Below are 23,585 nucleotides of genomic sequence, written 5' to 3' on the forward strand. Positions count from 1 at the left end.
AGCTTCCACATATGAAATCTGAAAACTTAAAACAAACTACTAGTTAACACTCACTGTAAGTAAGTAGTAATAACGGTTGCTCCTACTCAGTTAGGTGTGGACACCAAAATTTTAATATGTAGTAGTTCAGCCTTAAATTAATTGTCATATCCACCTTTAGATATATATTTCCCACCATTTTGGCTTAGTGTAGCTGTAAACTAAAAACACCCAGTGTATTTCACACTGCAAAATACCATTTAATTTTGAAAAGTGACCGTAAAAATGGAAGAAGGTGCTGTGCAGAAAGGCTCTTGCACTGAGAAAACAAATACAAACTCAATGACTATTTTGTCTCAGCTTATAACTGTGATTGGTATTGAGTGGTGTCAGATGACAGTGTAGCTGTTTATACATCTGCCTAACAAGCAAACGATACGGTTCGATCCCAGGAGGAGACATAAATCCCTGTGGGGTTCCATCAGGAAGGGAATCTGGGGTTTTAAAAAAATCTGCAATGTCAATAGTGGAGCTATTTACTGTGGTGATCCCTTGTGAAATAAGGGAGCAACTGAAGCTCAACTTTCTATTATGCATTCTATCATCTATTCTTTGTATTAAGTCATTTTAAATAGGAAAGTATTACCCATTGATATGTCTACATTCATTTATGGGTATGTTAAGTAAAAGTATTACATTTTAAAGTTAAATCACAACTGGCCAACTAGCTCTGGCCTTTTCCATGTCATCCAAACTCATGTTTCCCTTCCAGGCTTAGCTAAATCCACAAGCTGCCCGTCTTTCAGCTGCCTGCCTGCCACCAAAACACTAATGCAGCAATCTGGTAAATCTACATGTAGGAAAAACAAGATGGGAAGACCCAGAGCCAGGTGGTTAACAACATCTGTAGGTTTTAACCCACCTCTAAACCCTCTTTTAGTGCAGGGCTTCACAGTACAGAAATGTAAACATAAATACATTTTAAAGACTCCTTTCAAAGAAAAAAGTCAAAGCCATGCATTCGTGCCTAGATCCTGCAGAATATAAATTACAGTATCAAAAACAGGCTCAGACAGTCAGGATTTCATATGTCTGAAACCTACAGAACCAAGTATGAGAACTGGTGATGAGAAAAGAGGTCTATCTAACATTAACAACACATTGCTATCTGAAAATGTAGTCAAGTAGTGCGGTGCGATATTGCAGATTTTAGTATTGATCTGATACCAAGTAAATACAGGGCCAAAATTGCCAGTACTGATACTTTAAACCTACATAGGCAGCTTATGCTGGGGAGAGCAGTCACTCACGACTTAAAAGATGGCTCATCATCAATTTGCAAATAGTGACTATTAACACACTCTGATTTTTACTTTCATTAATAACTGGTTAACAAAACAAAATACACCTTTTCATGTTTTTTTCAAACTGAGTTTTTTTGAGACCTAGAATGTAAATGTGCCCGTCTCTAAAGGTCATGTCAACTTCTGTTGTTTGACATTTTTCATAGTGTATGTTTGAGGTATATTTTTTCCATTTCCAAAAAAATTATTAAATTTAATTAATTTAATACAATTCAGAGGGCTACATACTGAACTTAAGGGGATTTTTTTTTTTAAAAAGTATCGCTCTGAGTATCAATACCAGAATTGCTATTGATACTATCAATATTTGTGCACACTTTTTATTTTAGCTCAGTTCAAAAGTGCTGTCTGTTTCACTGTGTATGCAAGCATGTGTATGTCTCTTCTGCTTCTCCTCCAAAACTGATACATGCAGAGCAGAAGAGGGGAGAAATACCCAAAGTCGTTCCACAAACAGCAGTCTTAATAGGTCTGAACAAGTAAAATTTACAAAAAACTAACCAACTATAAAAAGATTACCACTATGCAGATGTCTCTCCAGCATCTTAAGTTCCCCAGCTCAATAAGACATGACTATATAGGAGAATATCCTATACAGTGATAAGGTGTTCTCCAGCTGCCCAAAGTTATCTCAAGAAAGTTTCAAAGCTACACCTTTATCAAAATTGTGGTCAGACATGTTAAAGAGGCTTCCTATTGTACAAAACAAAATTAGAACATAATGCTCTTTCCACATTTCAACAGAATAATAATCCTCCTTAAACATCAAAGAGAGCTTAGAAGACACAATTTGCATGCCTTAATGTTAAATTCTCACAACCAGACAAAGTTACAAAGACAGACAGACATCACAAGCGACACTGTCACTGGTTTGCTACGGAAGTGTCGCTCAAGTGTTTAATTGCATCAAGCATATGATAGGTTGAAGAAAAAAAATGGACGTCAGCTCAACTTTGATTTGATGCACATAAAGCATCAACAAGTGTCAGGCGTCAGTTTGTAGCTTCTTATCAGTGGTGTGAACATGGCATTAATTGCTGGAAGCACACATGGACCACATGTATGTTGAGCTTTCAGTTCTAATTATATCACAGAATAAAATCTTTAAATAAAATTTTGTGATAAAGTTTACGAAGACAGAGTCAGATTTGTACTCCTATAGCATCAGAATCTATCAATGAGTGTTTCAAAAGTGAAGGAGTTGCGGGTCATACAAATGAAGAGGCAAAACAACTCTAAGAAGACTAGACCAGAAGCTACCAGCTGATACCTGTGTTTTCATTTTAGAAAATCAACAAAGTCACACTTGAAGAGCTACAATTTAATAACAATCTATTCTAAATATATCATTCAAAAAGTGTTACATGTGGCTTTGGTTATGTCTGAATTAAGTCTGATAGAATGACAGAATGCTATCACTTTAACAAACTGATGAAACCAGCAATGTCTTCTTCTTACAGCTGCTCGCTTTAAGGGTTGTCACAGCAGACCATCTGCTTCCACCTCATCCTATCATGTGCTCCTTCACTACATGCATGAATCTTTTCTGTGGTCTTCCTCTTTTCCTCCTTTTGTCCAATACATTCACTATCCCTGCTCTCCACAGTTCCAAACCATCTCAGCCTTTTCTCTCCACCTTTGTAGGCAAACTGCTCAATCCAAGCTGAAACTCTGATGTACTCAGTTCTAATCTAATCCATTCTGGCCACTTCCCAAAAACATCTTAACAACTTTCTGTCTTGTGTGGTTTTATTAATGATCTGTCTCCAAATCATACATCATAGCAGGTCTCAATACCGTCTCGAAAAACCTTTCCTTTTACTTTTGCTGTTGTCCGTCTGTCACAAATAAACTCTGACACTATTCCACCTCTCCTGTACTCCTTTCTTAACTTTTCTTGTGCACTGTGCATTACTTTTATTTAAACTCATCCATCTTAACTGTTACATCTGTCTCCCTCTTATTCACACACATGTATTCTGTCTTGTCTATTGACTTTCACTCCTATTCTTTCTAGTCCATACCTCAACTTACCTCCAGGACCTCTTAAACCTGCTCCCTACTATAACTGCAGATCAAAATGTCATCTGCGAACATGAAAGTCCACAGAGACTCCTCCCTGACCTCATCTATCAACCTGTCCATTATCACTGCAAACAAGAAGGAACTCAGGCCTGATGCTTGATGTAATCCCACCTCAAACCCCTCTGTAACTTCTACTGTGGACCTCACCGCTGATACACTGTCCTTTGTGCTGGACAGCATGCACGGATGAACCAGAGTACACCATCTACAGCTGCATCCAGGACTGTGTTCTGAAGATCAATGAGAAAATTTCTGAAACTGCTAACCTTTTGCTGGAAAAGCCGTCCACTGAAGGTTGCATTGCTCTAATCCAAGTACCTTCAGTGACTGCTGTTATGATTTAACGCTATATAAATAAAAGTGAATGGAATGTAAAGAGCTAAATAAATAGTCAACCAAAGACACGCTTTTAAATATTTAAGTCAATACCAGGATAAAGTTATTAGTCCATCATATTAGTTACTAGGCCCTTGCTAACATATTAAGAAACGTATGCTTTCAAACTTGCTGGTATCAAAAGGCTGAATTATCTTTAAACTGGCTAAAACTGAAATCCACAGTAAAACTAAAAACAACACTCCCCAAAAGTGTCATTGAAAGTTGCAGTGATATCAGTGCCATTCCAAAACTTAACTTTTCCAACGATGATTGTCCACAAAAACATCCATAGGTTTTTCTTTATGGTAAGTATTGGCAAGAATGTCATACACTAAATCACTATGATAACACTAAAATATTACTTCAGTTGAATAGTTTCAATTAATATTAACCTACTCATTAAAGTGATTTGAAGCTTCTATCCTCTTCTGAACACCATAAACAGAGTTAGGATGTTCTTTAACACTATTTTCACACCGGCTAAACCTATCAAAGACATACCAAGATAAGAAGACGGCCACAAATACATGTCACATTCTTTTTATATAACAAAAACTATTTTTATATAGCTGTGTTTCACCACTAGTTTGACCAATATTTGGATGAAATCACATTATCGCTACCGTTAGCTGCCTTGTCAGCTGAGACTGGAGCTAGCAAGCCAGATGAGCTTTAACAGCTTATAAATGAAACTCTTACCTCCACTTAGTTTGGGAATTCGGCCAATTTTATTAGTTATTTCTGCGGTAATTGTTCCAAAGTCCTGCTCGTATGCTTCAAAGTCTGAAGACATTCTGGTAGTCGAGTTTACAACAGGTAACTAGCTTTCTGGTTGACAGTTAGCTCAGAATAACAACAAGCCTCGAATGGAGCTTCTTCCTTGAGTCACAGTATAATGTGCTCGGTAAGGAACTTGACTTTGTGTTCACGTTTTCGACACTGAAAAAGGTTCGAAAGATGGACAGAAAATGCTAATAATTTCAGCCCGAATTTGAATACATGAATAGCTCTTGTAGTTCTGTGCCGTTTCGGTGATAGACTGCTACTTGGATTAAAAGGTATCTACAAGTGGTGGAGGGTATTAGTTTCTGAGACACCATGAGGAAGGTTCCTCACTGTACACAGGAAAATTTTATGAAAAAAATAAGGAAGTGACCAGGTTGGTGATTTAAAGTGACAGCCTTTTGTTTCTATTTATTAAAAACAAAGCATTTGTCATTTAGATTATCTTTGTTTTCTGTTTGCCCCTCGTGGTAAGTGTTCAGCGTGCTACGTTATTAGTGTTTATGTTGGTGACTAGGCTAGCTATCTAACGATAACTGCTGAACCCACGGTGCTAACGGAAACACAATTTTAGAGCTAAAGGCATAAACTTATCACCTGTCTGTTGATTTTTTTAAAGCGGAGTTGTCTAACGCATAGTTTTCTGTCCATTACTGTGCAGTGATGGATAGAAGACTTGCATATAAATCGTAATTATTAATCTTTTTTTTTCTGGCGAGAATTAGCTAGCTTGGTAACACAAGCTAATTAGTCAATGAAGCAAATGCTGTGGTTCTGCTTTTAGTTTGGTAATTTAATATTAATACAAATCCAGCACTGTCTACATTAGTGTGGTATGTTTTATTGCCGTTTCTGTACGTGCTTTTAAGTCATTAGCTAAAAATGTTAGTCATGATTGTTCAGTATTTTTATTGCAACTACCGAGGAGTTGTTTCTGTTTTTTTAAAGCACGAATAACATCTTTTTCATTAGCAGTATGACATAAATTGTGTTGTGAAAAAGTATTTTGCACATTTGTCACATTTACATGTTTCAGATAATCAAACAAATTTTAACATTAGACAAAGATAACACGAGTAAATGCAAAATGCAGTTTTTAAAGGATAATTTCATTTATTAATGGGGGGAGGGGGTATCCAAACCTACGTAGCCCTGTATGAAAAGGTAATTGCCCTCTAAAACTAATAAGTGGTTGTGTCAACCTTGACAGCAAGAACTGTAGTCAAGCATTTGTTATAGCTGTCAATCCGTCTTTCACGTTGATGTGGAGCAATTTCCGTCCACTCTTTTTTTGCATAATTGTTTTGATTCAGCCAAATTGAAGGTTTTTTGAGCATGTTTAAGATCATGCCAAAGCATCTCAATCGGATTAAAGTCCAGAATTTGACTTGGCAACTCCAAAAATGTTATTTTGGTTTATTTTTAACCATTCAGCGGTAGACTTGCAGGTGTTTCTCATGTCATTGTCCTGCTGCATAACCTAGGTGGGCTTGAGCTTCAGGACTCAAACTGAAGGTTGGACATTCTACTAGGAATTTCTTTCAGATATTAAAATTCATGGTTCCATCAGTAAGTCATTCTGGTCCTGAAGCAGCAGGACCACTACCATGTTTAGCTGTTTCTATAATGTTCTTTTTATGAAATGCTGTGCTAGTGTTATGCCACCTGTAACAGGACAAAACCTTCCAAAAAATTAGACTTATGTCTTCTCAGTCCCCAGAAAAATTTTCCCATAAGTCTTTTGGATCTTCAAGATGGTTTTTGTCAAATATGAGATGAGGCTTTGTGTTCTTTTTGAGCAGTTTCGACTAGGAACGCTCCCATGGATTTTTTCCCTGATCCCTGTCTTATTGTTGAATAATGAACACTGATGTTGGAGTGTTTTGGTAGGCCGGAGACTAGGAGGTTCACCACTGCTCTTAAGTTTTCTCCATTTGTGGATAATGGTTCACTGGAGTCCCAAAGCCTTAGATGAGCTCTGTAACCCTTTCCAGACTGATAGATGGCTATGACTTTGTTTCTCACTTGTTTCTTTTTATTGTGCCATGATATGTTGATATTTTTGACATCTTTTAGACTACGTTAATTTTTGTCAGATAGTCTCTATTGAAATGATTTCTTGATTCAACAGGTCTGGCAGTAATCAGGTTGGTGAAAATGAACTCAGTTAAAAGAAAAAAAAATTCATGATTTAACAAGGTAGGCAACTATTTCTAGACAGTTTGTTTTAAAGATGGCATTTTTTTTATTTTTAAAACAAAATATAATATTAGACAATGAAAATGCACGTGTGATAAAGATGCAAAAAAAAACCAACTAAGAAATCAGTCAAATACTTTTTCACAATACTTTTGCAAAACAATCCCAATTAAACAGACTTAATAAGCTTCTGAAAATTCTTTAATTATTTCAGAAAGGTCATCTAACTGAGTATGTATAGATCCCAAATAAAAAGGTCCCTAGTTATCAGCTGTTGTTTGTTACCATAACAGAAATATTGGGACAGGTGACACATGTAACTACTGAAAAAACATTAGCTTGATGTGACTCCTGGCTCTGTCACTAATTAATTTCACTGCTTATGATTTAAAACTGCTTTCCCCCTCTCTTTCAGATGGGAAACTTGAGTCCATCACAAAGACCGTGTGCTTCAGGGATTGACAAGAGAGGATGCTGCTCTCTGCCAGGACAAGAAATCGTGGGACACAGAACGCGTCAGTAGTTCAAGACTGGGCCTGTTCCTGGATACTCAGAGGACGAGAAAAAATATGTGTATCACCTCTACCCGTGACTTTGGGAGATAGCAGAGCAAAACACTAATACATCGACATTTGAAATTTCTGGAGTCCAGCAGCCAAAATACTAGAATTAAACTAGCTCTGAAAAAATGAACTTCCTGTCAACCTTTGTGACCTTTAAGAACCTCCATGAGGTTCGGAGATTGTGCCACTGGGGTCCAATCATAGCCTTGTCTGTCATTGCTATATGCTCCACAATGGCAATTCTAGACTCCATTATCTGGTACTGGCCTCTAGACACTACAGGGGGGAGCATTAACTTCATCATGCTCATCAACTGGACTGTCCTCATACTTTACAACTACTTCAATGCTATGTTTGTTGGACCTGGATACATTCCTCTTGGCTGGAAACCAGTAAGGATAAGTTCATATAATTTTTTAGCACACAAACATTAGCAAGCATGAACTTATTTAAATGTTATAAATCCATATATTATCTGACACATGTGTCTATGCTGAAACAGGAAAATCAGCAGGATACCCAGTACCTACAGTTCTGCAGAGGGTGTCAAGGCTACAAGGCTCCCAGGTCCCACCACTGTCGAAAGTGTAACAGGTATTTACATTTATTATTAAATTTATTTATTAAACACAGTCAAAACGGTTCACCTGTACAAAATAGTGTGGCAGTGAATGAGAGGAGAGCTTCTCCTTTGGTTGCTGACTAAAAAGGTTTTGGGGAGTGGCAAAAAAATTCTTTGCGATGGAAAAACACTGACTTGTGACCAAAGAAATTGGTTCAGGAACGGGGCATTACAGCTGCAAAATTACTGAGCTATTGGCAGCACACCAAACTACTATTTCAGAAGAAAACATCCCTTAAGTGCATGTTATTTCCTCTCATGCAAGTATCACTCCATTAGAGTGCTCCATACCTTAGAGCACATCATTAGTGATTGTCTATTGATGTGAAATGTCTGTTTTTGCAGTTGTATGATGATTGAAAAATGAGCTTTGACCGCAGATTATTACTCTTATGTCCTGTTACTCCTCCTCATCTCCATTCCTTCAGGTGCGTGATGAAAATGGACCACCACTGCCCCTGGATCAACAACTGCTGTGGCCACTTGAATCACGCCTACTTCACCAGCTTCCTGCTCCTGGCTCCACTGGGTTGCTCACACGCTGCCGTTATCTTCATTATGACTATGTACACACAGCTGTATGAGAGGGTGAGCTGTCACCTGCGCTGGCCCCACCATGCTTTTGATGTCCTGTTATCACAGTTCTAGGCCGAACCCCCACCAGGCTAATAAAGCTGTTTCCTCTTTCTTCACTGCAGATATCATTCGGCTGGAGTACTGTAAGGATTGACATGAGTGCTGTGCGTCAATTTCAGCCCCTCATGCCCTTCAGTGTGCCTGCCTTCGCTGCTACACTCTTTGCCTTAGGTTTGGCACTTGGCACCACTATTGCCGTTGGTATGCTTTTCGTTATACAGGTGAGTTTTTCCTAAGTTTTGCAAACTTAACAAGCTTTTGGTTAAAAAAAAAAAAAGAGAGAGACATTTGTCTGATTATTTTACTCATTATCCTACAAAGCCACATTACATCTTGCAAGCCATGTTTTCACTTCAAGACAAGAGCAGTGTGGAAAACATCTGGTGAAGATCTGACCAGAGAGCATATTGTGGCGTATGTAGGCATATCAGAAATAAAACTGTGTTAGAATTCTGCAAATGCATGGATCCATACTCCTACCTATTTATTTGCAAGTAATGTAACAAAAATGGTTAACATAACATAAAGGGACAAAGAAAGACAGTGCATAGCATAAAAAAGATAAACTGCATAGCTGTAATAAATAAATGGTAACTGAATTTTCTTAAGCAAGAAAGAGTGAAACCAATTTTATAAGTTTAAAGCTTGGACATGTGTAGTATATATCCAGCTCCATTCAATACTCCAATAACAAAGCAGTTTATTTAAGGAAATATAGGCCGAGAGATTGCTGACTCTGATAATGAGTGTGTGTCCTTTTCAGATGAAAGTCATCCTTCGAAATAAGACTTCAATCGAGTCGTGGATAGAGGAAAAGGTCAGAATGTCTCTGCTTGATTTCCCGTGACTTTGATTCCTGATAACATTTTGAGATATCAGTGTCTTTTTCTCCTGATTCACAAACGGTAATCTGGGATGTGATTTTTATATTCACTCAGTACCATATCATATCATTGCAGTACTTCATATTTAAAAATGACTGAGACACACATGTTATAGTACCCTCTGACAGTACTAGAAAATGTGTTTTCTTGGTTTGCTTGTCTTTCTTTTAATAGGCCAAAGACAGAATACAGCACTACCAAACAGGGGAAGAGTTTATCTTCCCGTACGACCTCGGCAGCCGCTGGCTGAATTTTAAACAAGTCTTCACGTGGTCGGGGACACCCAGAGGCGATGGCATTGTATGGCCAGTCCATCCCAAGTGTCACCAGCACACCTTAACTGTAGGTTGAGTTGAGTAATGTAGACATTACTGATTGTGTTTTGTTTGTTACTGTTCTGTCTTAAAATTAGAAAAAAACATGTTTTTGTTTAACTCCATAGATTCAGTGATGACTAATTAGACATTTCTTATAAAAGTTCAGTTTATAAATAAAATTTGTACCTGTTATTTCTCCTTACACAGATTGAGCAACTGAAACAGAAAGCTGATAAACGAGTGAGAAGTGTAAGTAACCAAGTTAAAGAATAAATACTTGTGATAAGACTGTAGTTTTCAATGCACATAACTGTTAAGTGTTGTCAGGGGTTTATTTATGCATTGCATGAATTTGGCTTATGCAGTGTGTGAAACAAGCAAAACATACAGGTCAAGAAGAGTGTATTTTCATGCTGAAGTACTAGGGACTGATACTAAATAAACACTGAGGATCATATTTATAATCATATCATGTCAGGAAATTGATGAGCTACATCTTAGCTTGTAACAATCCAATACACCATAGAGAATGAAATTAACAGATACCTTTCATATAGTGTAGATCTTATAATCAGTACTGTGAGATTTGTCAAAGCACTAAGATTAAAGACTTTCTACACATACATAAGTAACTTTTAACTGATGTTCAGAGCAGTAGAATAACCATGTATCATATTTGCCTTGACCAGCAGGTCCAGTACCGGGCAGTAGAGGATTATAATGGAGCTTGCTGCCCTCTCAGCAAGGGTTTACAAACTTTTTTTAGAACCCCCTGCACCGAGGAACCCAGGATCCCTCTCTGCAAGGGGGATACCATTCTGGCTACTCGTGGTACCAAGTAAGTTTGTCTGCACAGAACTACTGTTTCCTGTTTGGTGTTTGATTTTGAGTGTGGTCAACCAGCAGTCTAATTAGCATGTCATAGTTTCCACTTCATGAGTCTAGGGGTCCACTTGGGTCTGAGTGACAGATTCCACAGCTTGGTCATAAGTAGGCCACATCATTTACGGTCACTCGTCCCAAGCAGATCCTAGCAGTCAGCCAGATAGCCAGTTGCTAATTTCATTCTACTTGCCACCTTGGTTTTCCGAGTGCATTATGGAAAAACTGGGATTAACACAGAAGTCAAACAACACCAGTGTTTGACCTGTAAATGCCTCACCTCCAGCTGCTGATTCATGGTACACCACATACCTTAGTGCAGCCTTTAAGGGGTGAACCTGGCCCCACAGGCTAATAAGCTTTATAGGTATTTGATGAGTCATTTTTTTTTAAACTGTAATTTTTTCCTTTAGATGGTGGATGTATGGAGATAAAGTTTTAAGTGAGGAGCAACTGAGAGGTAAGGAATTATTGTCCCGTTGAATTTTCAAAACCACTGTAACAAAGTGTCGTGTAAAGTCACTGTAACAAATGTGTAACTTTCTATTTTTTTTGTTTGGCATTAAGCTGGAGACCGTGTAAGAGGATGGTTTCCAAGACGATGTGTGGAGAAGTGCCATTATGACACAGCAGCAAGTGATACCACCAGTGATAAAAAAGTCAATTAATACATGTCAACGGGCTTGATGTGTTAAACTCTCAATGTTTATAAGCATCCACTGAAGATGTCATGCCCGATCCTGCAGGTTTACCATCAAGAATTTCAAATTTTCCATTTATTGCACATTTCAGTGCCAACTTATATTTCTAAGTAGTTTTTTGAGTCTTACTGAGCACTTTTTATTTGTGGAGAAGTCATTAGAGGAACTGGTCCCATAGGCTCAGTTTGATTCCTCTGACCAAAAATTAAACTCAACAACCGTCTTAATGTCCAAGAGTACACCAGACTATGGTGTAACTTTGTTATGACTAAACTTTTTACTTGAACCTGTTATTTTTCATTTGTGTTGGTATTTCTTTTTTGCTACTTATGCAAAGCCTCTGCCCACCAAACTTGAGGGCATGGAACTCTTTCTACCTTATAGAGACATTTCATTTTCTTTTTTTCTTTTTATTAATTATTTTTGTGAAAGTAAATTGTTGGCCTCAAAATATAATTTGAAAAATGAAGAAAGATCTCCCCCAAGAGTGTTTGTCTCATTCTTTGTAATAGATTCTCTTGTTTGTTAATTTTTTTTAAGACATCTTGAGCTTGTAAAAAGTGCTTCGTTTACATTTGATAAATTGTAGATAATTAAACCCGCCACTTCAGTCAAACATTTGTATAATTCCTTTAATAGTACCTTCAAATACAGAAACAATTTACATCAAAGTTAGTTCTGCAGTTTATAATTGAATAAGTTGAATGTTTAATTTTTCATTATAATATTAAATTTATTGACAACATCTGCCTCATTTTTTTCTTTAAGGTGACCAAAGGAAACTAAGCAATGAAAATAATTTAAAATACTGGTTTTGCCATAAGTTAAACTAAAGAATGACAAATTGGTCTATAAGAGGTGGAACATGGGTGCATTGGCACACTTCATTAACAGGCAAATTTCAGTCTAATTATTTGTATTCTTGTTTCTGTATCTGTTGTGCTTTATCTTACTTTTATGTTCTTTGTTTAGCATTTCATATAAATATTACATTAAAGTTGGTAGTATTTACTAGAAGAGGGCATGCTGCTGGCCTGTCTGCAGTCCAAACCTTTGACCAGTAGAAACATCTGGAATATCATGAAACTAAAAATATGACAAAGAAGACCCAGGACTGTTGAACAGTTAAATTTCTGGGGGACAAATGAAACCCAAACAATAATATAATCTAGTTACAAGACTAAGATAAAATAAAGTCTTTTTCACTTTGGTCACATTTGGCATTCAAATCCTCCCTTTGTATTTGAGCATGTGAGACAGGACACCTTCACAAACTGTTGCCTTTGTATTATTATACTTACTTTAAGATTCTTATATATTGACCCTGATTTTAGGGTTTTATAATAATAATTTAAAAAGATCAAAAGTGACACTTGAGATAACAAAAACAGAACAAAAACAAAACCAACCAATAAAAAAACTAAAACGAGGAAATCAATTGAAAATATTAAAACATTTAAAAAAGCATTTTTTATTAAAAAAAAGTTTTACTAATTATTTAAATAAATAAATATTACAATTTAAAATTAAAATAAAAAATGTTTTATAATAAATTTAAAATAAATAAATACCTAAAGCAGTGAAATACCTTTCATTTTTTAGAGTTCACGGCTGAAAAAAAATCGTTACCTTGGTCACTTGACCGCGGCTTCTTTTCAACGGCTCTGTAGCTCTGCATCCAATCAAGTGGCCAGGAACTATCACGTGATTACAAAACCCCGTTCACGTGCGAGTGACTTCCACTAGTGGGTTCTTAGCAGTTTGCACAGGGCTGAACGGGAATAGGCAGCTTTTCGTTTAAAAGTGACAGATAAACGAGCTCTCCAGTAAATATGCGTGCAGCTCCACATCAGTACGGCTCGACTCTGACGCTCTTCACAGCGCTTTAGATCTGCTACCTACAGGTAAGCTGCTGTTAAGACAGTCAGCCAGACTGTCAGTTGGGAACGTTTTTTTTTTTTTTTTTTTTTGGCTCTGGCTGCATGTACAGGCCGTACCAAACGTCTGGAAAAACATAGTTGCTATTGCGATATCTTAGGATCGTGCGGAGTATGGTTGCCATTACTAATATGGTGAAAGCGTAGGTATTTTATATTTATCCTGCTTTTCTGCCACTTTTTGCAGCCAGTGCTGCTTTAGTGTTGCATCTAGCTAGCTAGCTTCGAACACAGATTGGACTTGTGATTAACAGAAGTTAATCACAAGTCCAACTATATACAGATAGAAAACAAGCTCAGACAGTTGCTGTGGCCAGCTCGCTGCAGTCACATTGGCTTAACATAGAACAACTTTAAGCCTTAGATGCATTAGTGGGTCACAAATGACCCGGTCAGGATGTTTTCTTGCAATATCTAATTAATGACAAGTTGTTTGCATTCCATGTTCCAGCTATTCCTCAAAAACATGTTTTTAATGTCATGCCATTTACATTTTTAAATGGCCTTTTAAACATTTTTACAAAATTGTCATTGTTGTATTACTACACCAAACTTCCATAAGTGATTAAAAATGATCTGCATTCATTTCCAATGGAATCTTTTGATTCTTATCAACTGTTAATGTCAGGAATATATATTTTCGTGGGCCGCTAGAGTATCACCACTTAGGGAGATTATTTTTCACAGCAAGAATTAACAGATGGTATTCATTCATCATTCAGACAGTGTTCATCACCAGTGATTGTGCCACCCTAGATGGTCAACTTGTGGGGGAGACAAAATTTCCATAGTAGATGCCAAACACGCCCGTCAAGTATGGCCTGAAAATCTTTTGCATTTGTTATGCCGACATCTGCAATATAATATTTGGAATAATTTACTTTGTGAAAGAAGTGCAGAAAAAGCTGAGGGAAAACATTGTCCACTGGTTGTGGAGTAGACTCATAAACACAAGACACAACTTCACTACAGATGACTTTTTCTCCAGTGTGCCTCTTGCACAGTGTCTACTGGAGACACAATTGTGGGAACTACAATGGGACAAGGCAGACATCTTTCCATCCTTCCTCATCCTGGGAAGTTTACAACACAGAGGTTGGATTCAATGGCAGCCTTACCATAGTTGGCTATGTCAGAAAGAAAAGGGCGACTGTTGTACTCCTCAGCACAATGTATTGTAACAAAGTGTTGGATTAAAATACCAGAAAGGGGAGGGGGAAACATATAATTGATCACATTCAACAACAAGCCAAAGGAAGTATAGATACCATGGACCAGATGGTTGGCACCTACACCTGCAAGTGTGGTACAACTTGACATTACCATCCTGAATGGCTACACCTTTTTCACAGCTCAGCACCCTGAATTCAAGAATGGAATTATCAATCATCAGTCTTTCTCACTGAGCTCTTAAAGAAGCTTGCTACACCACATATGCGTATTCAACTCAAAGGTTCCCCCCAACTGCAAACCCCAATCACTGAGGCAATAGGAAGGTTTGAGGCCACAGGAAAAAAGCAGACAAGATTTCAGATCCAACTGATGAAGATCTTAAAGTCAGCAGTCGGCGTAGGAAGTGTAATGTACCTGTGTGGAAGGATTATAACCAGAAACGAGTGTTAGAAACTGTGTATTAGTGCCTTGTGTGATCGGTCACTTTCTGGAGTTGGTTCATTGTCTGTCTAGTCATGTCGCTTGTGCGTGCAATGATCACCAGCAGCTTTGGCTGTTGACCCAAATGGGATTTGTTGCACAGACACAATGTCTCTGTTTTAAACTGTTACAGAGTAACTGCTGAGAAGCAGCCTCAACTGAAGTGAGGGTTTTTAAGTAACTCTTGTCAAAGCTTGTAAATCATTCCATTATTGCAACTCATTGCATCAGGTAAACACAACCGAGGACATAGCACACGGGTGTTGATAATGTTATCTGCAGTTGAAACGCTGTCTGACTGCTCCCCAATTTTTAGCCATAGCATGTATCAGTAATTCCAAGCCATCCAACATGCTTACAGCAACAACAAATGGGACACAAATAGTGTCAACATTGTCTAAATATGTAAAGGACTGCTAAGAGGACCACCCTCAGCACCAGTCTTTCTCTAACATCTGACACAAGGCCATATAAAGGAAGCCTTGCCTGGTACATTTTTACTTAATTATCAGAGGATTATATTGTTTTGTTTTAAATGCTGACTTTCATAAAATTTATGAAATATTAAAAGCAAAATGTACACTTTAAACAAGATGGTACAAGTAAAAACTATCCAGGTGTCATAAGGGGGAGTTGTAAAGTTTGATGGTCACAGGTAGATATGTTCCGTGGTGTCTTTTGCAAAACATGCTTCTGTGGTGACAGCATTAGATGGAGAGGGTGTGAAGGATTGTCCAGTACTGATCATAACTTGGACAGTAGCTTCCTTTCTGAGACCTCTGTCAAAGAATCAAGCTCCACATCCACAGTGTTACAGGCCTTGTGGATCGGTTTATTGAATCTGTTGTTACATTTAAACTTGCATTCTTTGAGGGTTTTTTTTTAAACTTTATTTTTACTTTTTTCTCCTGTTTTCAATTGAAATCTTTCCCCAATAAAGATGGCATTTGACAACCTCCTCTGAACCCTTAATGACGAGTTTTGGCTTCTCAGTATATATCAATAAAAACGTGGTTTGATTTCTATTAGAATGGTTTCCAAGTTTTTCTAAGGGTAGCTGCATAGGCAGAAACTACCCTTGCCAACTTCTGATGCAAACCCAGTCATTTTTGTTCCATAAGCAGCCTGAAATATGACAGAAACTGTGCTGTCCAGTTAAGCTTTCAATGGATAAAAGGTTAACTGTGCTGCTGCTTTTGTATAAGCTAACTCCCTAACTGAGCTATTTGGACTTTGCATATTTATTTTAATTGAGGTATTCTATTTATTTCATGTTTTGATGTAGGTCGTGGTCAGTGTTATGCCCAACTTTTCGGAGAACAAAACCATAAGTTATTTTATGATTTTAAATGCGCCCTGTCTCTTACACTAGTACCAATGTTTAAAACATCAATTTGGAAGAGAGTGACGATTATGGTTACCTCACAGCCTTAAAAGGCTTTTGTTGTCACCTTGCTTGGTGAGTGGACGACTTAGACACCCAACTTTCTTCACAAAGTAGGATTTTTAAATTGATACCATAAGTGTATCAACTGATGAGGAAACAAGGATTAATCATATATTGGTGTAAGTGTACTATAGCTTGAATTTTTTATTTTTTTATTATTATTATTTTTGCTGTAATTTAATTATAACATGGCATTTTTACTTTACAGTCTCAGACAGATTTTTTTTTTAACTGTCTTTCTCTTTCCATCCCTTTCAGTGTTTAGCCAACCCCAATCCAGTGACTTCCCTAGCACTGTGAATCTCTGTGACATCCGCAGGTAACATGTCCATGTTCAGCACAGGCATCCTTGTCCTGACGTCTCCTCTCCACACCCTTCCGTTACGCATTGCTCCGGTGCTCAGCTCAGCTGCTCAGCGAGTCGAGCGTACGCTCTATGTCCACCTCCATCCTGGGTTGAATCTGGGAAGTGGGAGCCAGCCTCGGCCAGTTTTCATTCCACCAGCAGTGGACCTGTCTAATCTCATTACCCGCCTGTACAGTAATGCAGCTGATGTGTGCGGGCACTTGGATGTTTGCGTTTTGCTGACTAATGTTCGCACTCAGTCAGTCGCATGCAGCGGAGCCACGACCCCAAACGGCCCCTTTCCCACACCACAGGCTCTATCTAACTCACCAGAGGTGGTGCTAACAGACTTTGCTCCCCAGGACCCCGGTCAGACCCATCAGGTCACTCAGTGCTTGCAGAGTTACACCGGCCACTGCTATGCCTGTAGACCTGGGCTGCCTTCAGTGCTGCTTCACTCAGAGCTAATGAAATTGCAGGAGGAGGATGTGCCAGAAGCACAGCAAGAAAAGGCAGAGCCGCTGCAGACTTACAATGACGTGGTGGTAGGAGGGACATTTGATCGACTCCATGGGGCCCACAAGACTCTACTTAGTATCTCTTGCCTGCTGGCCAATAGAAGGTTCCTGATTGGCTTGTGTGACCATGCAATGCTTAAAAGTGAGTAGTTGTGTTTCTGAGACTGACATCTCATATTTCAGTCATATGTTAAAATCCACCTGACATTGTTTTCCTCCTGGTTTCAGAAAAAGTGCTAAAGGAGCTGATCGAGCCTTACTCTGTTCGGGTCCAGAGACTGCAGGAGTTCCTCCAAGACGTCAAGCCCTCACTGCAGGTGGAGGTTGTGCCTCTTGATGACCCCTTTGGAGTGTCTGTAGTTGACCCCCTGCTGGAGTGCATTGTGGTCAGCGAGGAGACTAGAAAGGGTGGGGAGGCTGTGAACAAGAAACGCACTGAGAATGTAAGTCCGGAAAATGACAGTAAATACTGTTTTGTGTTGAAACGTGAAGATTCTTTTTGTAAACAGGTGTGTGTGCGTGTGTAGCATTTGTTTTTTTTCTTCTACTTTCAGAATAGCAGATAGCTCTCCATTCCTTCTATTTAAAAAAAAAAAAATGCCCACAAAGGCCCTTTTGATACTGCTAAATTATTCAGACATATTTAATAATATGATATGATATAATTTAATAGTTCTGGTCAAAAGTTCCATCTCAGCCAGATGTTTTTGGTAGCAATCAGCAAGCTTCAGGCTGAATATTTGACCGGTTCTCTTGGCAGATTCGATACAGTTCATTTAAATCGGTTGGTTTCCTGACACAGGCTCTGCTTCTAAGCGTAGTCAAAAAATAATTTACAATAGGGTTAAAGTCTGGGCTTTGGCAATGACATTTCAGAGGGTTAATGTGAGCCTGCTTTATCTATTCCAAGACCAGTTTTGATGTGATGAAAGGGCAACAAGAGACTTTCCAAGCTTGCATCCACAAATCTCCTTTATAGATCTTCACTGAGTTCTTTGAACTTTCATTATTCAGAGTATGGGTCAGTCCAATGAGTGCCGTCAATAGAGTATTATACTGTATTATAGAGGCTTTGTCATGTAACTCACTTAACAGGCTTACTACTCAACTCTTGTAAATTCACCTCAAAGTAGGACAGTACATATTAAGGGCTACGGGATTTTTACTTGCTTCCATTTTCTGATTTTGTCTCATTTCTACTGCAGGATGTGATATTTCATATTTTGTTCTTTCCACTTTCTAAATCAGGGTCTTCCAGCTCTTGTCCTTCATGAGATCCAGTTGCTCAAGGATGCCCACCACACAGAGATAGAGGAGGAGAAGATCAGCTCCTCCAGTCTGCGTGCTCGTCTCCTGGGGACGCTGCTTACACCACCCAAGGTAGGTTTGTTAGGAGTGTGTATTTTTAGAATTTAGGTGCAAAAACAGCGAGTCCAAACACACTGAAAAAACTTCAGTATAATTGAAGGACCAGTTAGCTGCAGTTATAATAAAACTGTCTCTTATCACCATATTTATTTTATTTTTTTCCAAACTAGGGCATTAATGGGGCCCTGCTCCTATCAAAGGTGCATCACAGGCATGCTACCTTTGATTCAGGTTTTGTTTTTGTTTGTTTTTTTGCAGTGCACAGAAGTGCAAGCCTATAAAAGAACATCTCGTAATCTTTTATTGATTTGGTGAACCAAAGGCGTTATAGCTGGACAACGCCCACCAGTGTTGGTTGAGCTCATTCCTATTACATGAAGTTCCTTTTAAAAGAGGTTCATTTTTCAGTCACGACTAGTAAAAGTTGTGAGAATGTGCTCTGAAGTGTCTTTTTAATCACTCAAAGAAGCAGAAATAAACCCAACTGGCTGGTGAAGGGTGTGACGGGGTCGACCTTTTAACTGTTGTAGCAGGAATTGCGTGATATGGGTGGGGGGAAAATCTGTGGATATTACACAAAGTATTTTGTGGGTATCATTAATGTTTTATACTGAAGGTGACATGTTCACACATTTATTGACAGTTAGAAATGAGCAGTGAAACATTGGTTGATCTGATATCCTCGTGTTGGTGTTGTTCCCAGATCATCATACTAAATGTTGTTCCAGGATCAACATTGCAAGTGACCAATCAGAATGTTGTGACGTCATACTTTTGCGACTTCGGGAAAAACCGGCGTAAAACAAAAAACTGTACTTAAACTGCGTGAAACCGCCTCTGTCCGCCCATCAACGGACCCTGACCCTAACTGTAACCCTTTAATAAACAGTAAGCAGAATTGATATTGTCCTTGCAACATTGGAATTTCGTAAATGCACGAATGGCAAAGGAATAATGTCACAACAATGTGATTGGTCACTTGCAACGTTGAACCTGGAACAACATTTTCATGATGGTCTGGGAACAACACCAACACGAGGATATCAGATCATCCGTGAAACATATTATGTTCAGGAAATTGTATCATCAAGCTCACAAATGAGTGCATTTGGTTTGTCTTATTCATCTCTGGTATTATAGATTATTTTTTTCAGTGGTGAGTATAACTTGTTTTAGGAGCTGATTTTTCTAATTTTATTTGCACATTCTAAACCCTTCATTTCCTGTCTCCTCTATCCCAGGACAACTCCCACCTTCCTCCTCTTCCATATGTGATTGGTCTGACAGGGGGCAGCGGCAGTGGAAAGAGCGCTATCGCTAAGCAGCTGGAGGCCTTTGGTGCAGTTTGGATTGACTGCGACAAACTAGGCCATGAGGTGTACCAACCTGATGCAGCGGCCTACCACAGAGTGCTCGAAGAATTTGGTTCAGGTAGGGACACCTTCACTTGAGGGTATCGTAGTGGAAGGGTCAGTCTGTAATGTTTGTGATACTTCACACAGTTGATCTGTTCTTGATTGGGAAAAAAAAAAGACAATAAGACTTTGTGTTTTTGCTTTCATACTGATTGCTATAATGCACACACTGTAGTCAGCAAAGGTCATGATGTCACTGATTTGATTTTGATGAAAGCTGACTCCTGATTTTTATTCATTTATTTATTTATTTATTTATTTATTTTTGGCTTGTGTTGACCACTGATGAGCTCTCTGTCACGATCACTTTTTGATTGATGAGCGTTTTGAATCCTGTTCAGTTTTTTGTTAACACTGGTATGTAGTGAGTCACACAACTGGCAGCAAGTTACTTATTTTGTCATGTTAACTTGTTTTGCATTCAGAGGAGAATGACCAGAGTGCTGTCATGTCAATATGGACTCTGCACAACACAAGAATTTAGTATACTGACATTCAACAAGATGTTTTCCTGTCAGTGTTAAACTGTATGTTGTGTAAAACTGTGCAATAATGAGTGTCTTTTCCACTTTTAGATATTCTAAGTGAAGATAAAACCATCAACAGGCGTGCTTTAGGAAGAAAAGTCTTTGGAAATCAGGTAGTATGGATAATATTTATTTATTGGATAATATTTTAGCACTTTGCAGAATTGCAGGTAACGTGTCAGGTTTCTCTCAGAAACTTACCAGAGATGTTTTTGTTTTTTGTTTTTTGTTTTTTTCCCCCCAACAGGTGCGATTAAAAGCCCTAACAGACATTGTGTGGCCTGAAATTGCACTTCTAGTGCAAAAGAGAATCAACCAAGCCAGAGACGAAGGTATAGTATGAAATTAAATGTAATAACTGACAACTAAACATTGTTGCCGTGCGTTCATTTCTTAAATATAAATGCATTTAGGGGGCATTTTACTTTTTTTGGTAGTTCATCAGATACCTACAGAATGTCAATAATCATTTAATTGGCCTTGCAAATATGATGCTGTTTTTTCATCTGTTAATTTTTAACAGGGGTTGTGATTAATTCAACTGAGTGACAATTGGACTTTTTAGTAATCAGTAAATCCTGACAAGTTACATCTGCACTGTAAGGATTAGTGGAAAGATTGTGTACTTGTTCAAATATTTAAGCTTTGTAAATTCTTAAACAAGTGAACTTGTGAGCGAGTAAAAACTTATTTTTGAAACTCGGTAAATGGCTGAAATAGCTGAGTGTAGTGAACATTTAAAGTGGGGAAGCATATTTCTCCTTCCTGTTTTGTTGTAGTTTCTAAAGTTAATGTGATTCTTTGCAGATAAGCAGGTGTGTGTGGTGGATGCAGCAGTTCTTCTGGAGGCCAAATGGCAAAACTTGGTCCACGAGGTCTGGGTCACCATCATCCCAGAGGAGGAGGTAATGAAATTGTCCTCTGCAAAGTTTTCTTTGCAGTTCGTCACATCTGTGTTTTGTTTCTATAACTCCTACAAATCCTAAAGCCAAATTTTTAATTGAAGGTAAATATTTTTATTGTGTAAGGCCTGTTTTTTAAAAAACAAAACTGATATACTGTTTTCTTTAATATATCCACTGGGGGGTGCCAAAGTATAATTTGAAAACTCCACCTAACACGTCTCCCCCCTTCTCTTAATTCCCATCTTTTCTCAGGCGGTGTTGAGGATAACAGAGCGTGATGGGGTCACCACAGAAGATGCCCTTCGCAGGCTGCAGAGCCAGTGGTCCAACAGCAAACAAGTAGAGCATGCTAATGTGGTACTCAGCACACTGTGGGAGCCAGAGGTCACTCGGAAGCAGGTTAAACACACCTTATCCTTTCAGGATGAAGTCCACGTGACTGCTTTATGAGAAAAACAGATTTTGCATTAATTTTTACTCCTCTTCTCATTTAAAAGGTGCTGAAAGCTTGGAATCTTCTTCAGAAGAGAATTCAGCAGAAGCATGAAGGACATTAGAATCATATTCGAGGTCTCTACGTCACATCAGCTGTGACTTTGTAAGCATGTGCCAGGCCAGAGACATGTGGACAAATGGTCCTCGTAAGGAATACGCTGCCTTAGAAAGGAGTGTGGGTGGTCACAGGGAAAACCCAAGAAGCTCCCTCACTTCTTTGACCAAGACTCAGTGCCTGATTGAGTATCCACAGGTTTTTAAACTCTAGTTTTATTTCAGTGATGCTTACTTTAAAGATGTAAAGACTCCACAAACACTAACAGACGGCTTCTGGAATTTTTAGTCTAAAATTCCTGTTTGGGATTATTATTAGACTGTGATGTGCAGATGGTATGAAGGCGCCCTCCACACTATCACAGCACCAGCCTGATGTATTGATACAAGACGGGATGGATCAATACTTTCATGTGGTTTACTATCAATTATTATCAAACACTTGTTGTTAGGTGTGATCTTAACTGATGGCCTCTTTTCATCCCAAATTTTATTTTATTTGTTTTAATTGACCGGCATGGTTTACCGATACACCGACTGCAATCTTGCATTAGTCTTTCTCAGCAAATTCAAAAAATTTGGGGCACTTCAGCTGACACTTTGCAGGATTTGTCCACTTTCTATTAATTTTTATTTTGTTTCCTTTTTTTCTTTAAAGAACAATGAAACATAAGGGGAAATGAGTTAATGATACTATGTAACTGTAACTGTTTTCTGTCCATGTTATTAAATTATTCATCTTTGAGGTTTTGTATATTTAGGAATTTTTGTCAATCTGAAGAGCAATTATATTTAGTGAAATAAATACAATGGGCACTATAAACATTTCTGATGTAAACCTGAAGGATTGCTGTGCAGACTGGTGAAGGAGGACATCTGAAATGCATAGGACTACACATTTGGTCTCAGTGGGGGAAGCAAGGTTATAGAAGCTTGTTTCAGCCATTTCTTTTCACCCTTAAGCCTCCAGGAAGCAGCAAAGTTGACATTTTAATAATAACTAATGGCTGTAAATGTGCATTTAAATAGCAAATAAATACTTTGCTGTTTTAGGAACACTACGTATTACATGGCTTGTTCTGTGATGTCAGAGAAAATGTATATTTTAATTTAGTTTTAGATGTCTTTACTTTTTTGACTGCTATATAAATTTGCATAAAACAGTAAATGAAATGTTATCAACCCATAACAAATCTCTCAGTTTTCAAGGTGTAGGTTTTAAAGCTCTTGTCACACACAGACACTTGCATCAATACCAATTAGACAACATTTAAGCTAGCTGCCGAATGCTGTACAGATTCCCTCTGGCAGATCTGGCATAGATAAAGGATATCTACAGGGTGTACTGTCGGTTGCACGTTTTGGCATCTGTAGGTCAGTAACTACCTGATGATTGTTGCTTTTGCTTCCAATGTAAGGGGAGGTATTGTGGCGCACATTGTCGTTTTGGGCAGACCACTGCCATTGGGGAGTGCCAGGAGGAAGGTGTGTTGGTCTGCAAGAATATTTTGGGTAGGTATGAGTAAA

At 38.3% G+C, this 23,585-nt stretch overlaps 3 protein-coding genes across 11 annotated transcripts in view; 2 read left to right on the top strand and 1 right to left on the bottom strand.

Annotated features, from left to right (window-relative positions):
* The window catches only part of vti1a (vesicle transport through interaction with t-SNAREs 1A), a 112,614-nt gene extending 107,969 nt beyond the window's left edge, over positions 1-4,645 (bottom strand). For all 3 annotated transcript variants that reach the window (XM_085284731.1, XM_085284730.1, XM_085284732.1), the window contains exon 1: positions 4,506-4,645. In XM_085284731.1, coding sequence (XP_085140857.1) covers positions 4,506-4,599 — 94 coding nt within the window. In that variant the 5' untranslated portion in view covers positions 4,600-4,645. The remainder of the gene's footprint in view (positions 1-4,505) is intronic.
* Positions 4,584-11,878, top strand: zdhhc6 (zDHHC palmitoyltransferase 6). Of its 6 annotated transcripts, none has more exons than XM_085284727.1 (11): positions 4,584-4,710; positions 7,204-7,743; positions 7,854-7,945; positions 8,402-8,561; positions 8,672-8,830; positions 9,373-9,426; positions 9,668-9,835; positions 10,018-10,059; positions 10,500-10,648; positions 11,106-11,152; positions 11,260-11,878. In XM_085284727.1, exons 2-11 carry the CDS (start codon positions 7,477-7,479, stop codon positions 11,358-11,360), a joined length of 1,239 nt encoding a protein of 412 aa, XP_085140853.1. In that variant the 5' UTR covers positions 4,584-4,710; positions 7,204-7,476; the 3' UTR covers positions 11,361-11,878. The 6 variants fall into 6 exon arrangements, with proteins under 6 accessions (XP_085140853.1, XP_085140852.1, XP_085140849.1 ...); XM_085284726.1 differs by lacking the exon at positions 4,584-4,710 and adding an exon at positions 4,735-4,864; XM_085284723.1 differs by lacking the exon at positions 4,584-4,710 and adding an exon at positions 4,845-4,965.
* Positions 11,879-13,091: 1,213 nt separating this feature from the next.
* On the top strand, positions 13,092-23,116 carry coasy (CoA synthase). Of its 2 annotated transcripts, none has more exons than XM_085284722.1 (10): positions 13,092-13,297; positions 16,750-17,436; positions 17,523-17,737; positions 18,543-18,674; positions 19,904-20,093; positions 20,653-20,717; positions 20,852-20,936; positions 21,412-21,509; positions 21,762-21,908; positions 22,007-23,116. In XM_085284722.1, exons 2-10 carry the CDS (start codon positions 16,755-16,757, stop codon positions 22,064-22,066), a joined length of 1,674 nt encoding a protein of 557 aa, XP_085140848.1. In that variant the 5' UTR covers positions 13,092-13,297; positions 16,750-16,754; the 3' UTR covers positions 22,067-23,116. The 2 variants fall into 2 exon arrangements, with proteins under 2 accessions (XP_085140848.1, XP_085140847.1); XM_085284721.1 differs by having other exon boundaries at positions 13,093-13,297; positions 16,689-17,436.
* The last annotated feature ends 469 nt before the right edge of the window (positions 23,117-23,585 follow it).

The sequence above is a fragment of the Mchenga conophoros genome, linkage group LG8 (genome assembly GCF_057382185.1).
Source record: "Mchenga conophoros isolate Kocher_MC1m ecotype Shallow Benthic linkage group LG8, M_conophoros_male_GT1.1, whole genome shotgun sequence".
NCBI classification, from domain to species: Eukaryota; Metazoa; Chordata; class Actinopteri; order Cichliformes; family Cichlidae; genus Mchenga; species Mchenga conophoros.